This window comes from Amia ocellicauda, chromosome 14, assembly GCF_036373705.1.
Source record: "Amia ocellicauda isolate fAmiCal2 chromosome 14, fAmiCal2.hap1, whole genome shotgun sequence".
In the NCBI taxonomy this organism is placed as follows: Eukaryota; Metazoa; Chordata; class Actinopteri; order Amiiformes; family Amiidae; genus Amia; species Amia ocellicauda.
This window is the reverse complement of record NC_089863.1, coordinates 4,125,923-4,142,191: the sequence shown is the minus strand read 5'-3', so window position 1 is coordinate 4,142,191 and position 16,269 is coordinate 4,125,923. Positions and strand designations below refer to the sequence as shown.

Here is a 16,269-nt window from a genome sequence, read left to right as displayed (position 1 = left end):
GGAGTTACAGGCAGACTGCAGTGTAGGACTGCGAGCCTGCAGCCTGACCGGTGCTCTGAGGAGTCACGTTTTTAAACAACTAGCTATATTATCAGATAACATTAGCGCTCCTCTCCAGCTCGGATGGAGCCCATCTCTTCTGTATAAGCCAGGCCTTTCCCAAAAACAATCCCAATTGTTCACAAAAACGAAATTATTTGATGCACACCAGCTTGTCAACCAGCTATTTAGAGATGACAGCCTGCTGAAGGCCTCATCCCCTCTGTGTAATGTTGGTAGCGGGCCAGAGACAATTATATTCTGACATCGTTTTTTCGCTGTTTTGCATAGCGATGTAAAATTTCTTTTTAAAATCTCTAATTGTCTATGTCTAATATCGTTAGTGCCAGCGTGAATAACCAGAGTAGAAACTTCGCCGCCTGGCAATTCGTCCAATTTAGCTTCGATGTCAGAGACTCTGGCTCCAGGAAGGCAATTTACTTCTACTGCTGGTGACACAATCTTTATATTTCTAACTATGGAGTCTCCAATAATGAGCACCTTCTCAGCAGACGCGCCGCCGAGGGGTTCAAACCTGTTCGCGGTCCAAATGGGAGACTGGTGCGCCGGAGCTCTAGCTCTTGATTTCGTGCTTCTAGAGCCTCTCTTTACCGAGACCCAGCGATCCTGCTGTGACTGCGCAGCCGCCGTTGTGGGCCTGTCGCTGACTACAGAGGTCGAATCCGTGTTTCTACAGACCGAGTCAAGCCAATTCTCGGCCTCTTTTATTTTTCTAAGAGTATCTACGTGCTCCTCCAACACGCGTACTCGTTCCGCCAACTCCTTATGAAGTACGCATTTTGTGCAAGTAAAATGATCATTTTGGTCGGCGGATCTAAACAAGGTAAACATGCTGCACGACAAACAGTAAATACAAGCCAATACAATGAATTGTTTAATTCATAGTCAGGTTCCTGTATCATTATTCTGGACATTGTGGTGCGCGTTGCCAAAGTTTATGTTATTTATTTTGCCATTTTTTGTGTATACCGCCCGGCAGGAATCCAGGAGAGAGAGAGCACTTCTGAATGAAACACACTTGCTGTTGTGCTCTGCTCTGTTCTCCACCACACTACAGGTAAGTTTCAAGACAAGACAGTTCGCGGTAAGTACTCTTGCCATGCTGAATTTTATTTCTGCTAAGACATTGACAATTTGACGAACGGTGATAGCTAAGCTACACTAGTTTAGGGTTACCGTACATCCAGTTTTTACCTGATTTTTCAATCCTTTAATCACTGTCCGGTCGGATTTCTTAATGATTTAAAAATGTCCGGGATTTGTCCGCTCGTCCTTTTTCCAGTACTGTTCTGGGAACATTTAAAAATAGACTGGATAGGATCCTTGGATCACTTAGATATTAATGAACACCAAACGAGCACGATGGGTCGAATGGCCTCCTCTCGTTTGTAAACTTTCTTATGTTCTTATGTTCTCTTATGAACTGAGTACCGGTTGCGCGTTTAACCCTTCCGCTCCGGCAGTGCTGCAGCTCGATCAGACATGAATGGTGATGTGTAAGATGATAGTGATCACCAATGTCAAGCCTTTTTTTGGATGTTAATAGATGACTAGCGTCTGTAAAGACTACAACAACCAATCAGGAAGGTTATATATCGTTGGGGCATTAACAATGTACAGAAGGATAGTTATGTTGAGACGAGAAGGGAGAGAGTGAGTGAGAGGATAGAATTGACAGGGCAGTCGATTATGAACAGAAAATCAACAGGATGTTTTAGAGCAGGGGTGTCAGACTCATATTAGGTAGTGGGCCGGATTTGCTCAAGTGAGACCTCATGGGGGCCAGATACCAATCAATGGCACATGAAAATGACACACAATGTATTATTACATAAAGCACAACAGAGAACTGCAACAAATACAAGTTGAACAGAAAGCATTTTCCTATGCAACACTGACAAGAATACATTTCAAGTAGAAGAGAGACGTGCGACAAATAGACAATCTTAAGTGCCATAGAAAGCATGTTTTCGATCAACGTTAACTATTAATAATTACATATTGTGTTTGAATATCTGTGTTATTCATTAATTATACATTTGAAAGAATGCAGGTTATACTGCCAAATGTCTGTCCAGAATAGCTGTACCAATCAATCAGACATTTCATGTAGGCACATGAAAACACCAAAATGTAAAATTACAGAAAGTCAGAGAGAAGTGTAACAAAAAGCATTGTTACAGAATGCAAAGTATAAATATGCATGAGAATTAAACTGAAGTAAATCTTAATTACCATTTTAATTGTTTCAACTGTGGAATAATCAAATAAACAATTACATTCCGTCATCCATATTAGAATGTGTAGAACATTTTGTTTCACTTTGTCATGGTTCCAAGCCCTTGCTCTCTTTCCTCACTAGTGGCCACCAATGTTCCCTTGTCTTTTCTTCTCCCTTCACTGTTTTCCTTCAATCTTTCAATTAACATTCCTCCACACCCTTGTGCACTTCTGTTCCTTTCCTCTGCTCTCATTGGTCCTGCTCCTGCCTTTCTGATTTCTGCTTCCCTTTATAAACCCCTCACTGCGCTCACTCTGGGTGAAGTGTCATCAGTTCTACCTGCATCATCAAGCCCGGTTCCTTGTTCTCCCTGTCCTATTCCTGTCTCTCGACCTCCTTGATATTGACCATAGCTTGTGACCTCGACTGTGTCTTGTCCGCCAACTCTACAAACACTGCACCAGGGTCCTAACTCCCTTGCCCTGTGGTCCACCCCTGAGACTGAGCCACACTCAGCTGCTATTGTTTTTAAATAAAGGAAAAAAAAGTATTCTGATTGTTACTGACTGAGTAATGTATTAGATTATGTAGAGCCGTTATTAATGTTTTATATAAACTGTATTATGTTTTATATTAGAAATAATAATAATATGCAGACTGAGCAAAGTAGATTTGTCAAGCTAGCAACAGGCAGTTGTCCAGAGGATATGCTCTGGACATTCTCCTCTCCACTTTGACTTCTGTTCATTATGATAATAGGAACACCCAAACAGATCAATAGCCCACAGATACCAGTTTGTTTGGGGTTTCCTGAAGATGCTACATTATAGTGATTGATTACCTCATTGTCCATTGTTAAAGAAATGTGAGATTGGGCAGTTTGTATGCCACACCAGGAAAACACCTGCTTCCATGATGACCCCCACTGCTCAGGAAGACCACCACAAACATTCAGAAACCTGACCTCAAGACAACACTTTGGGAAACCTGTCTGTGCCCCTGCCCACAGACCACCATGTCATGCATTGCATGAAAGGCTGTCCACTTGTGCTGTTCCATAAGTCTCTGCTGAGGTAGAGTGCTTCCATGTCGGGCCCCTTCCAGGCCTGGCATGTTAAATAAATACATTAACCATCTATGCATCCAGACTGGGTTCTTCAGATTATGTTACAGATTATTTTCAAAACAAGGTAATCACTATTCTGTAACGGAATACTTTTTAAAAGTAACCCTCCCAAACCTGAGTGCTTGCTCTGTGTTGTTGGGGAGTGGAGGCCTCGGACACCTAAAGGGAAGTTGGGCAACCCAGCTTTAGTTCTTGTCCTGGTAGAACTCTTTGTCCATGATCTCCAAGAAAACATCATCCTCAATGGAATGAGCAAGCTTGTTGTCTGTCTCTGTGCATTTGAAGACTGAGTGGCTTTGACATGGAGTACAAATTGATGGTCTGCCATTCTCTAGCACATTTGTCTTGAAGCTCTGGACTCTAGGTCTGTGGGACTTCCCTAAACACACATCACCTACCAGCACCCGTCCTAAATCCAGCAAATGGAGCATCATGAGGACCATTTATCTGTTGTCTCGGTTTGTGGACTCTCAGGATGTCCAGTTTTGGGATCTCTGACGCGATACACTTCAGGTGAGAATGGTTCTGAGCTACCTCTAGTGTAGGTATCTCAGACCTATTGTCTGGTATTTCGTTACATTCAATTAGAGTTGGAGTGTTGTACTGTGATCTTCACTGTCACAATCTGTACATTTTACTGGGGCTTGGCAATTGCGTGCAAGGTGAGAGGAAGTTGCACAACCCCAATAGCAGATGCCATGATCCTTCAGGTACAGTTTAGGGACTTCATCCTGAAGCCACGACACCTTCTCATTGGATGCGGTTAACCGTGAATAGGGTATAGTTTACGGAGGTCGTTCTTCTTAACAGCTGAACCTGCGCTGGAAGAGGCCTGGGTAGAAACTTCTGTTCTGTGGACAGAGATGGGCGTTCTGTGAATGTTGTGTTTGGCTGTGGGATTCTCACCTTCTGGTGGGTTGTTGCTGGAAATGGTGTAGCTGGGGTCATTTCTGGCCTTTGCTTCGTAACAGATGAAACTAGGGAAATACCAGAATGGAGGGAAGCAGGCATCAATGTTCTTCCTCGTATTGAATGCCACGAGAGATCCACCTTTTTGCAGATAGTGGGGCAGCTTTTCCACTATAGGGTTAATACCTCTGGCAGTATCCAGGTATGCCATGCCAGGTAAGTAGCCATCTTCTTTAGCAGCCTGCAGCTCCATTAAAAGGTCTCCCAATTCTCTTAACTTGACATAGTCCTTACTAGGGAAGGTCTCTAGTTTATTAAAAAGAGCATTTTCAAGAGCATCTCTGAGGCGTCATAACACTCAACTAGCCTTTTCCAGGCCATGTCTAATGCTGCACTGGGGTCACTCACATGAACTGTCCATAACCTTTTCACGTGGTCAGATGATTCTCTGCCTAGCCACTCAGTGAGTAGGTCAAGTTCTTTGCCAGCCGTAAGGCCCAACCGTTGGATGGCACCAACGAAGGCCGACCTCCATACTCTAAATGCCTCAGGACGGTCATCAAACTGCACCAGACTTGTATTCACGAGCTCTCGGCGTGCCAGGTGTCTTGCAAAGTCCAACATGCCTGAAGCCTCAGGCTGATGAAGTGATGTTGTTGAATGTTCTCTCTGCCCGGAGGAAGACAGACCAGGATCTGACACACCTAGCTTCCTTTCATTTTGCGGTGTTGAATCGCATGACTGACAGCCTATCAATGTAGTTGAACTGTTTACTCTCAGCTACAGCTTGAACATCAGCTGCATGGTGAGGGTTTGAGGCTGGCAGTGATGGCTCATACTCATTTAAGTCCTGCATGTCTGATTTTGGCCTTTCATTGAAGTGTTCCATGGCTTGTGCCCTAACATAGTTTCATGTGTGCTCAACTTTGATCTGTGGAGAGATGGGACAGCTTACCATTCTTGGCGTACCCTGTTCAATCTCTGCAGTGGCTGCCTCCAGTACCTCTGCTTGAGCAAGAGCAGTAGTTACATCCTTTTCATGATGAAGCACCTCAAAGTCTGTGTCCAGTTTCGCATTGTCTAGCTGATGACTCACCTCCGATCTCATTTTATGTTTATTTGCTTTCTCTTTCTTGGTAAACAATGCATGTGCTCTAGCAACTGCTATGCTGACTGATGATCTGGACGATGATCGTGATGAAGCAGAATGTCTTGAGTTTAACTCCGATGCTTGGTCCATCAGGATCGGGGTTCCCTCTGTTAATAGTGGACCTGCTTTCCTTTGTAGGGGCAGTTGGCTCACCATCTTCATGCATGACGGTGCTCATATCGGTTTATAGTCTACTACCTTCAAGCTGGTTTTGCTTGTAGGACTCGTGTCTTTTCACTGTACTGTTCTCAGTGGGTGTCCTGACAATTTAACAGCAAGCCAAACTCCATCCATTACATGCAGAAGAGTGAGGATTCATCTTAGTTTGCAGGTTATAAGATGCATTCATGAATTAAGAGTGAAACTGCAACAGAATACAACAATAGAATGTCTCAAATGTGAGATAATGTACACCGTTCACTGTGACGTGCTAAATCAGCATAGGATACATACATTACTGTGAAGAAACCAATTCAAATGAGGAAGTTAAGCACTCGCTCTTATATGCATCCAAATTACAGCTACCCATTACACTGCACATTAACTATACAAATAGCAATCTCCGCTATCATATCCTACCAACGACAATAAGGCATCTAGTATCAAAACTGTGTAAACAGTCACAAATATTCTCCGATATGTAGTTACAATGTTATATAACGATAAACACTTACAGATGTGTTCACAAGCAGAACACTGAAGGATGGCAGCAGATACAAGAGGGAACAGATGCACTCGGGTAGACAGGTCTTGCACAAGGAAGTTACTTCCTGCTTACAGTTCAAGGCTATTGTGTTCATGTCAATTAAAAAATAGGCACCAGCAGCATGGTGGTACATTTTTGCTAGATTGTTATGAATTGCCCACTTCATCCTTGTAATTTGCTTCAGTCTTACCTTACAAGAGCAAATCCTACAAAAAGAAGTCATCTCAGGTGAGTAGGCCCCAGACCCCCCTAACAGACATCAGCCCCTTTGTAATATTCATGGCCCCCTGGCTGGAAATCACCCCTGGTCAGGGGGCTCAGCAGGTCCATACAGGACTTGTGCCAGTGCATAAGTACACAGTGTGTTGGACCCTGCTACCCATCACAGGGCAACTCCACTGCCAAGGGCACCTGCACAACCAGTCCAATTCAGCTAGAGCTCATTAACCTCACACCCATAGATGCAGTCAGTGCTCTACTGCCACATGCAGAGAAGCCCTTCCAGGTTAGAGGTCAAGTGAAGAACACAACCCCCCCCACCATTACAGCAGCCCCTGCCCTGAAGTGCTTTAAAACCCTCACACTGCAGACAGCAGCCAGGCTTCAGAGAAGAGAGAGTCAAGACAGCAGGACAGACAGGGTCATTTCAACTAGCACTTTATTCAGTCAACAGCAGGGGTCAGCCATTACAGAGACCACAGCACAAAGCCTGCAGGAGGGTGGAGAGCAGGGATACCCACAGGGTCCAGCACAGCCCTGAGAGAGAAGGGGAGACATTACTAGCCATATCAAGTCAACGAGTGGGATGGATTTAATCAGCTGGGTACTGGTACCAAGGCACTGCATGTGAAGGCCTGCAGGGGGCAGTCAAGGTCTGTGGTTCTCAGCCCTAGCCAAGGGGCCACAGGTTAGTTGCACCACGCTCCAGGACCTTCATCAGGCCCAGACTGCTTCCATTTGAAGCAGATGGCCATCTCCAGCAGAACAGAAGAGGGCACAGGCACCCAAATTAAGCCAGGCAGTACAATTGAGGCTGCAGGCAATGGAGAGGACAGTGCAGCCCCACAGGACCAGGGCTGGCAACCAGTGGTCAGCACTCACCCGAGGCACCGGTCACTGTGCTGGCAACCCCACAGATATCTTGGCCTTGCTTCCTGGACAGGGCTTCCGGAGACAGCGGGCATCCGTGTTGGGGTCTGGTACCACTGGGATCTCTGCAGAGAGGGAGAGACGGGTCTGCCTTCTGCATGCTCATTGAGCAGAAGCATCTCCCGTGAGGGGGTGTACACTGTTGACCCATTACCACAGAGCAGAGATTAAACCCTTCCCCCCTTGCAATCTCTCCAGCCAGACCACACTACACTTGCCACCTGCTGGCCCCCTTAAGACATGGCATCAACAAGAAGCAACCCTGCCCCAGCTGCAGGTCAAGAAGTGAAAGGTCAGGCCAACTCACTGCGCCCATCAAAGCAGCCCTCCACACAGGTCTTCATGGCCGGAGAGCACACCTCAGTGGAGCACATGAAGTAGATCTGAAGGAAGAGCAGAGGTTTAAGCAGTCAACTCCCACCCTCTTCTCCCATCCAGCTCCTTCCCCTCACCCACCTCCTCATCCAGGTATGCCTGCATTGTCTGATCCATGAACTGGAAGGTGGTGATGTGGAAGCGGCGGTGCTGCCTAGACAGGGGCAGCTGGTTGTTGATGTGCAGGGTGGACGTATGGCCGTAGTCCAGAGGGTTGGGGCAGCTGCAGAAAGGGGGGAGGGTTAGGTCAACGCTCCCAGAGCGTCGGGTACGAGGTAGACTGGGATGAACTGCCCCCCAGGGAGCACTCACCCTTCATACAGCAGCACCCAGACGGCCTGGGCAGAGCGGGGGTAGGCAACACAGTAGTGCACCAGCAGCAGCAGGTTGGGGTCTGGCGAGCTCAGCAACCGCACCTCCAGATACATGGGGCGACCCAGGAGCAGCCGCAGCGGTCTGTGGTACTGAGGGTAGAAGCGGCTGAAGGCCGCGTCTGAGAAGGAGATCAAGGGCAGGCCTCAGTTTGTGGTTTTGCCCCTTTCCTTTAAGGATGCGTTCAGTAGGCGTGCGCATTGACGTTTCCTCTGCCGAGGAGGCGTGACTGACTGGGCACTTACCAGTAGCTATTCTGAGCTGCACCCCGAATACCCCAGGGGACATGATAGTGCTGGGCAGGTTGGGGCTCTTTACCAGGTAGCCAGTGCTGATCAGGTTATCCTCTGCATAGCGACACTCGACCAGCAATCTGCACACAGGACAGAAATTAGACCAAGCCAGAAGACGGGTCCCCATCTACTGCTCACCCATCTGCACGGTTCCCTAGTTTTAAGGGGCCGAGGATTGGCATTGCCCATCAGGACTGACCAACTCCGACCATGCCTCACACAGTTGGGTTAGTCTGCCAACTGTGCGATTATGGGTGCAAGACCATGTGTCAAGTACTCATTTCAGAACGGTGTAGAGCAGGCTAATGCCAAGTCCCATCTATGCAGATCCACATGCAGCCCATACCAATGCTGCAGCCTCACCTGAAGGGGCCATCTCTGGTGATCACGCCATACTTCAGGCTGTTCTGTCGTGCCAGGGCCATCACCTCTGCCAGGTAGATGGTCGTCTTGCCCACCACCTGGGTACAGGGGAGAGATCAGAAGGGTAGGCACAATTAGTTCAGTTTAAGGAAGCAGGCGCTTGGCTGGAACAAAAGCCAGCAGGGTAGGATTGAGAACCATTGAACTAGATCCATACACCACCCCCCCAAATATTCCACTCCTCCCTAAGCAGCAACTCACAAAGGCATGGGTACCACAGCCAGTCACTGGGAACTTGAAGATGGCAAAGTCAGGGGTGCAGATGACAGGGCTGCAGGACTGGTTGCCAGCGATGACCAAAGAGGATGGCTCCAGAGGAGGGATGGTGAGGGTGCGGTGGACAGCAAAGACAAAGTGCTTGTCCGAGGTACATTCTGGAGGGAGAGAGCGAGCTCTGAAAATCCAACCCATCCGTAAGGACTCCCTTGAAGTGGTTCAGTTCTAAGCAGTCCTTACCCTCCAGGGGGTAGTAGCAGTGGGCAGTCTCAGGATCCATACAGCAGCCCCTAGCCAAGCAGGCGGCGGCTCGGACCCTTTTGGGCCCACAGGAGACTTGCTGGCTCTTGGGAAGGGGGCAGCCTGGGGGCAGAAAACGAGCAGTGAGGTTCAAGCAGTATTACAACAAGTACAGAGGGAGATATGGGTGACAGGAAGGAGCAATCTACCGAGTAGGACAACATTGAGCAGCATCACCAACACAAGTACAGAGGAGAGATGGGAAAGGAACGAGCAAGCAATCCCTCAGTGGAAAAGCACAGGGGCAGGAGGAGGGTAGTACAGCAACAAAGGCCTCAGGCCTCACCCTGCTGGGGCTGGAGCTTGTGGTAGGGGCAAGACACCTGGATCTCCGCTCTCTCCCCTGCTGCAGTCATGTACACCACCTGGATTGTGTACCACTGCGCCTGAGAGCAGAACAGAAAGCAAGAGTTTGAAAGGGCAACAGGAGGGAAAGCAATGCCTGAGGAGAGGCAGAGAGCGGATATGCCTACAGCAACAGATGCCCAGCTCTGGGCAGATGGGATTGAACCAGGAGCCACATCTGGAGTCCCAGTGGAGACCAGGCTGTGGGAGAGGAGCCTGAAGGCCACAGGGGCAGTCTTGTACGCAAGTGCACTACATACAGAATAGGGACAGCAGGATTCAGGACCATATTAACAGTGAGCAACAAATTGGCAAGTCAACTAAAAGGCAACTGAATCCAAGCATCCAGTTCCATAATGCATGTTCTATTAACCATAGATTCCAGGATTTAGGCCAAGAGAGGAGGCAGAACAAAATTAGGCTGGGGGAGGGGCGTCTCACCACAATCCGGACATCACAGGCCGTGTAGAGGATGGTCAGCATGTTCTCGCCTTGACCACGGACCAGGGAGTAGCCACAGGACTTGGGCATCTGCAGCACTGGGACCAGTGCATTGGAGGAGTCTGGAAATGAGGGGGAGGGATAAAAGCAAAGCACACCTGTTACAGACAGCCCTCAGCTCTAGCATCAATTATAGCCCCTCTCCCCCAGCTACATCATTATCAATATAAATGCTATTAATAGACATCCACCCCCAACCCACCCATCACACGTTAGACACACCCAGCTATAACATTACAGACATCCAGTCCCTCTTACTCAGGATGTGGACCGCAGACAAGGGCCCAGTGGGCAGGTGGACAGTCATGCAGACTTCACTGCAGGAGATGGACAAGCCCTTGGGTGGCTGGGCTGAGGGGAGGGGGGTGGTGGTGGTCAGTGGGCAGGACACAGTGACAACCTGGGACATCTTCAGGTGGAGGTCATAGTAGCGTAGAGTCAGGGCAGCATACGGCCTGCCAGCCTTCTCCTGCAGGGGCACAGGGGGCAAGAGTTGCACCATTTATAGACTTCATAGGCCACACAGCTTCAGTTTCACCCCATTTGGTGTCCAGCTGAAGGATCAGCACCCAGAGGGTCAAGTCTTGAGATTCAGGAGAGTAGAGCCAAGCAGCACCATTTGAACTCCAGGAATACAGGGAGTATAGAAAGCCAGCTCCTTCAAGTTCAAATCCCCCACTCCAGAACCCCTACCGGACTCCCACGCCACTGCTCACCAATTTCCACACGTAGCAGCCACGGAAGGAGGCAATGAGCACCACTTCCCCTTGGCGCCTCCTCACCCTGTGCTGACAGGTCCTGGGTAGCTCCAGCACCGGCAGCAGAGTCATCTTGGCTGAAAGAGCAAAGGGTCAGCATGAGTCCCCCCCCCCCCACTGAAAGGTTACAGCCACAGCACAGAGCTACAAAAGCAGCAAGGCGCTATAGTCATGACAGTCAGGGCAACAGCACAGAGTCGGAGCCAGTAGTCACAGCTCTGCAACCAGGACCAGAGGAAAGGGTTCTAAAGACATTCCAGTTATGGGTTCAGTCAAGTGACAGCTTAGCTGGAAGCCATAGCACTCCCAAGGCTCAAGTCAACTGGCGGGAAGTGCAGTGCAGCAAGCGGTCAAGTACCAAAGAAGTCTGGAGAGCGACCAGCAATAACCACCATACCGTCCATAGAGGAAAAGTGGAGGAATTGCTGCCGTGAACCTCAGGGTCTGGAGAAGCCCAAGCCTAGTGTGCAACAAAGTGATCAATCCATCCCCTCCTCACCTCTCTGCAGGAACACCCGACTGTAGCTCCCGAGGGGCAGGTAGATCTGCATGCTGCCATCACCACAGTCAGTCCTCGGTGCATTGGCTGTAGGCCGGGGCTTCACCGGCCGCCCCCCGGCTGCTGTAGGCCGGGGCTTCACCGGCCGCCCCCCGGCTGCTGTAGGCCGGGGCTTCACCGGCCGCCCCCCGGCTGCTGTAGGCCGGGGCTTCACCGGCCGCCCCCCGGCTGCTGTAGGCCGGGGCTTCACCGGCCGCCCCCCGGCTGCTGTAGGCCGGGGCTTCACCGGCCGCCCCCCGGCTGCTGTAGGCCGGGGCTTCACCGGCCGCCCCCCGGCTGCTGTAGGCCGGGGCTTCACCGGCCGCCCCCCGGCTGCTGTAGGCCGGGGCTTCACCGGCCGCCCCCCGGCTGCTGTAGGCCGGGGCTTCACCGGCCGCCCCCCGGCTGCTGTAGGCCGGGGCTTCACCGGCCGCCCCCCGGCTGCTGTAGGCCGGGGCTTCACCGGCCGCCCCCCGGCTGCTGTAGGCCGGGGCTTCACCGGCCGCCCCCCGGCTGCTGTAGGCCGGGGCTTCACCGGCCGCCCCCCGGCTGCTGGCTCTTCCTCCTCCGAGGATTCCTCCCCGTCTACTGGCTCCTGCTGCTCGACTGGTTGTTCCACCTCCACCATCTCCTCCTCCGAGGATTCCTCCCCGTCTACTGGCTCCTCCTGCTCGACTGGTTGTTCCACCTCCACCATCTCCTCCTCCGAGGATTCCTCCCCGTCTACTGGCTCCTCCTGCTCGACTGGTTGTTCCACCTCCACCATCTCCTCCTCCGAGGATTCTTCCCCGTCTACTGGCTCCTCCTGCTCGACTGGTTGTTCCACCTCCACCATCTCCTCCTCCCAGGATTCCAGCTCTTCCTCCATGTCCTCCAGCTCTTCCTCAATCTCCTCCAGCTCATCTGCAAGAGAGTGACAGGGTAGAACAGTGTCCAGCAGGCTGGGACAAACAGGGCCCAATGCCTCCAATGGGTCACAGTAGCTACACCACAGCTCCAGTGCTTATGGGGCTATATTAGGGACTGTCCACAAGTACATGGCACCAGAGAAATGGCTGCCTTGGTCTCAGCCAACACTTGGCAGCTCCAGTCCTCAGGGTTAGTGGACATAAACCCTACAGGAGCCAAATGAGTCACATGTGATGTCAATTAGACTCCAACCCCCTCCCCCATTTGGATCAACCAACCAACCTCCAAACCCCTCCTTCAGTCCCAGATGACCCTCCCCCTTTCAGACAGGAAGCCAAGCAGCAATAGAAGCCATAGACTCACCATGACCTTCAGACAGGGTATAGGGATCAGAGTCGGGCTCCACGTCTTCTGGGAAGACATGCATGTGGTGAAAGGAAGATCTAGACAGCTCTTCATCCTCTTCCCCATCTTGCACATTCCAGAAGCCATCATCAGGGCTACCGTAATCATAGCCACCCTCTCCAGCCACTTCTGCAGGCAATCCAGCCTTGGAATCATATACCTCATGGCCAACACCATCCCAATCACTTCCATCTACATCAACATCAGGCAACTGAGTGTTCACTAACCCACCCAGCAGCCACACAACCAAGAAGACTAGCTTCTCCCTCTGCACCCTTCTCAATGCCATCACTAACCACACTCACAGAGAGGAATAAACTCTGAACCCACCAGTCGTGGTTTATGTACTTACCATGTGTCTTATTCATTAGCTGATTGGTTGCCAGGAAGGGAGTTCTAATCAGCCAGCCAATCTGCTTCTCGCTTGGCATTCTCACACGCTATTGTCCTCGTTTTGTCTCCCTCCGGATTCATTCAGTTCAGTTTCCATCAGCTGGATTCTAACTGGCTTGTTTCTGTTGTTGATCAGTGGGATTGTGCAGATCTGCGCAGAACTGCAGAGATCTGCACTACCAGAATGCAACCATTTCCGCAGCTGAATTCCGCAGGCTGTGTGTTTACCCAATATAATACTTTCACATGTGCAATTTACCTGTGCATGCTTAGTAATAGAATGTAACATTGACAGTTTGCTGTATAAGAATGGTTAGCTCTCTATTGTCATATATTGCCTTTGTTCTTTAAACTAAAGGTATTGTAGCAAGAGCTGGTGAGGCCTGAAATGACAAACTTTGTATCAATTACACTGAGTACTACACTGAGTATTACACTGTATGTAATATTTATTTTAACCAGCTTGGTCCTAAATATCTGCATTGGACTTGTTTGTAGTTCATTGTAAGGTATTCCCAGCATCATTTATTGCATCAGGACGATTATTATTATTATTATTATTATTATTATTATTATTATTATTATTATTTCATGGCAGACGCCCTTATCCAGTGCCATACAAAGTGCAAGAATACAGTTAAGTACAAGACAAACATTACAAATTAAAATTTGCATTAAACAAAGCAATTCAAGATATAATACATTTTACAACTTCCAATTTATACAGTTAAGTACAGTAAGTGTGGACATACATCCTGGAAAGTAAAACTAAGTCCGTCAAGATGTAAGGTACAGTCAAGGGTTACGGGAAAGGGAGGAACATCAATCAATAATGCAAGAAGCATGATTCAATGCTATGAAGTGCTATCTAACGGGGATTCAATCAGGAGAAAGTAAATATCTGGGGGGCCACGGCTTAGGGCCTAGGCCTAATGGTTGCCTCCCCTCCAGGCAGTATAGTTATTACAGCAGCAAGGAGATCAGAAAGTTCTTTGTCGGTGCTGCTGGCTGTGCTCTTCCCTCTGGAGGAGGCCTCTCGCTGGCCATCGGGGGTGGAGGGTTTGGACCATCAACAGGCTTTGGGTTGCGATGGCTCGTCAAACCATGGATGTGAATGCCCCGTTGACCCTCCGTGGTGAGGTGCTTCTGGGATGGGTTGTGCCTCATCAGACTTCCATGGTGGGGGACGAGATGCCTCGTTGGACCCTCAGAGGAGGCTGTTGCTGGAAGAAAAGAGGGCCGTCGTGCTCAGATACTGGTCATGCAGTGCAGGACATTTCCAAAGACAGTTGTGCAATTGCATGTCCATGGCACACCGGCGGCACTATGGGCTAGAAACACAGAGACAAAACAGATGAGTCTTCAGCCGTGATTTAAAGGCTAAGACAGAGGGGGCATCTCTTACATTGGCTGGAAGATCGTTCCACAGCTTCGGGGCCCTATAACTGAATGCTCTACCACCTGCGCTTTTCTTGTGTATTTTAGGGAGTGCTAAGTAACCGGCTTCCTGTGATCTTAATGGCCGACCTGGAGTGTATTCAATAAGGAGATCTTTTAGGAAGGGAGGTGCCAGTCCCTTTAGTGCTTTAAATGTTAATAAGAGCACTTTAAAGTCTATCCTGTAGTGCACGGGCAGTGGAGTGATGTGTTCATGTTTTTATGTTGTTGTTAGGATTCTTGCAGCAGCATTTTGGACTGAAGTGCAGAAATAGCTCTGTTTGTGCTGCCTGACAGAATGGCATTGCAGTAATCCAATCTAGATGTAACAAATGCGTGTATCAATTTCTCAGTGTCCTGTAACGAGAGGAATTGTCTTAGTCTAGCAATGTTTCTAAGCTGGAGGAAGGAAGATCTCAACACATTCTGAATGTGTGATTCAATAGATAGATTATGATCACAGATGACACCCAGGTTTCATGCCATCTCCCTAGGGGAGAAATTAAAGTTATCATTAGTCAGTTTTGTTAGTGCATGATGAACAGTTCGTTTTTTGTCTCCTAAAATTATGACTTCTGTTTTGTCAGAATTAAGCATAAGAAAAAATGTTGTCATCCATGTTTTAATCTCAGACAGACAGCACATTAGTTTTTTTAGGTCTATGGTGTTGTTAGGATTTACTGACAGATATAATTGTGTGTCGTCTGCGTAACTGTGAAAGTTAATATTATGTCGTCGAATGATATCACCTAAAGGGAGCATGTATAATGAAAAAAGTATAGGTCCGAGGACTGAGCCCTGTGGGACTCCGTACTTAACCTCAGGTAAATTTGAGTGGTTCTCGTTAATCTGTACATATTGGAGTCTGTTTGACAGATATGATTTAAACCATGAAAGCACATTGCGAGACAGGCCAATACGGTTTTCTAAGCGGTGTAACAAGATGTTGTGGCCGATTGTGTCAAAAGCCGCACTTAAGTCTAATAGAATAATAACACTGGTGTGCCCTACATCGGAGGACTGAAACACGTCATTCAATACTTTTAACAGGGCCGTTTCTGTACTCTGGCCGGAACAGAAGCCTGATTGAAATTCCTCATAAAGATGATTATCGGTTAAAAAAGCTTGCAGTTGGTTTGCAACTACTTTCTCTAGAACCTTAGAAAGGAAGGGAAGGTTTGAGATAGGTCGATAGTGTTTAAGACGGTTAGGGTCGGCACTGGGTTTCTTAAGAAGTGGTTTAATTACAGCTATTTTAAATGAATCAGGAACAGATCCTGAGGATAAAGAGACATTAATAATATTGTGTATTCTGTGAATAATTAATGGCAGAGATTGTTTTAGCAGTTTAGTGGGTCTAGTGCGCAGGTTGTTGTTTTCATTTTAGTAAATAAGGAGACCAATTCCTGGTGATTTACTATGTTAAACGAGTCCAAGGTAGGCAGGGGCTGTGAAGGACTGCATGTGTCGGCTATAGTATCTGTGTATGTTTCCTGTTCTATCTGTTTTCTAATGCTGTTAACTTTGCTATTGAAATGATCCATGAAGTCACTTCAGGTGAAATTTTGGGGATAACCTCTGAAGGCTTCACCTGCTGGTTAGTAAGTGTCGCTATTGTATTAAAAAGAAAACGTGGGTTATTCTTATGCGTCTCTATTAAATTGGAGTATTAGGCAGACCTAG

At 48.6% G+C, this 16,269-nt stretch overlaps 2 protein-coding genes across 2 annotated transcripts; both read right to left on the bottom strand.

Annotated features, from left to right (window-relative positions):
• Positions 1-6,813: 6,813 nt before the first annotated feature.
• LOC136767996 (zona pellucida sperm-binding protein 4) lies at positions 6,814-11,509 on the bottom strand. The gene is made up of 14 exons (XM_066722058.1): positions 11,404-11,509; positions 10,863-10,981; positions 10,405-10,615; positions 10,087-10,208; positions 9,587-9,686; positions 9,241-9,363; positions 8,986-9,158; positions 8,725-8,822; positions 8,314-8,441; positions 8,009-8,189; positions 7,778-7,919; positions 7,629-7,704; positions 7,274-7,386; positions 6,814-6,928 (listed from the first exon to the last, which is right to left on the bottom strand). The coding sequence occupies exons 1-13, from the start codon at positions 11,453-11,455 to the stop codon at positions 7,286-7,288; spliced, it is 1,626 nt and encodes a 541-aa protein (XP_066578155.1). The 5' UTR covers positions 11,456-11,509; the 3' UTR covers positions 6,814-6,928; positions 7,274-7,285.
• LOC136768077 (cilia- and flagella-associated protein 251-like) lies at positions 11,472-13,064 on the bottom strand. Its single transcript, XM_066722132.1, has 3 exons — positions 12,715-13,064; positions 11,982-12,345; positions 11,472-11,922 (listed from the first exon to the last, which is right to left on the bottom strand). The coding sequence occupies exons 1-3, from the start codon at positions 13,043-13,045 to the stop codon at positions 11,472-11,474; spliced, it is 1,146 nt and encodes a 381-aa protein (XP_066578229.1). The 5' UTR covers positions 13,046-13,064.
• Positions 13,065-16,269: the final 3,205 nt, after the last annotated feature.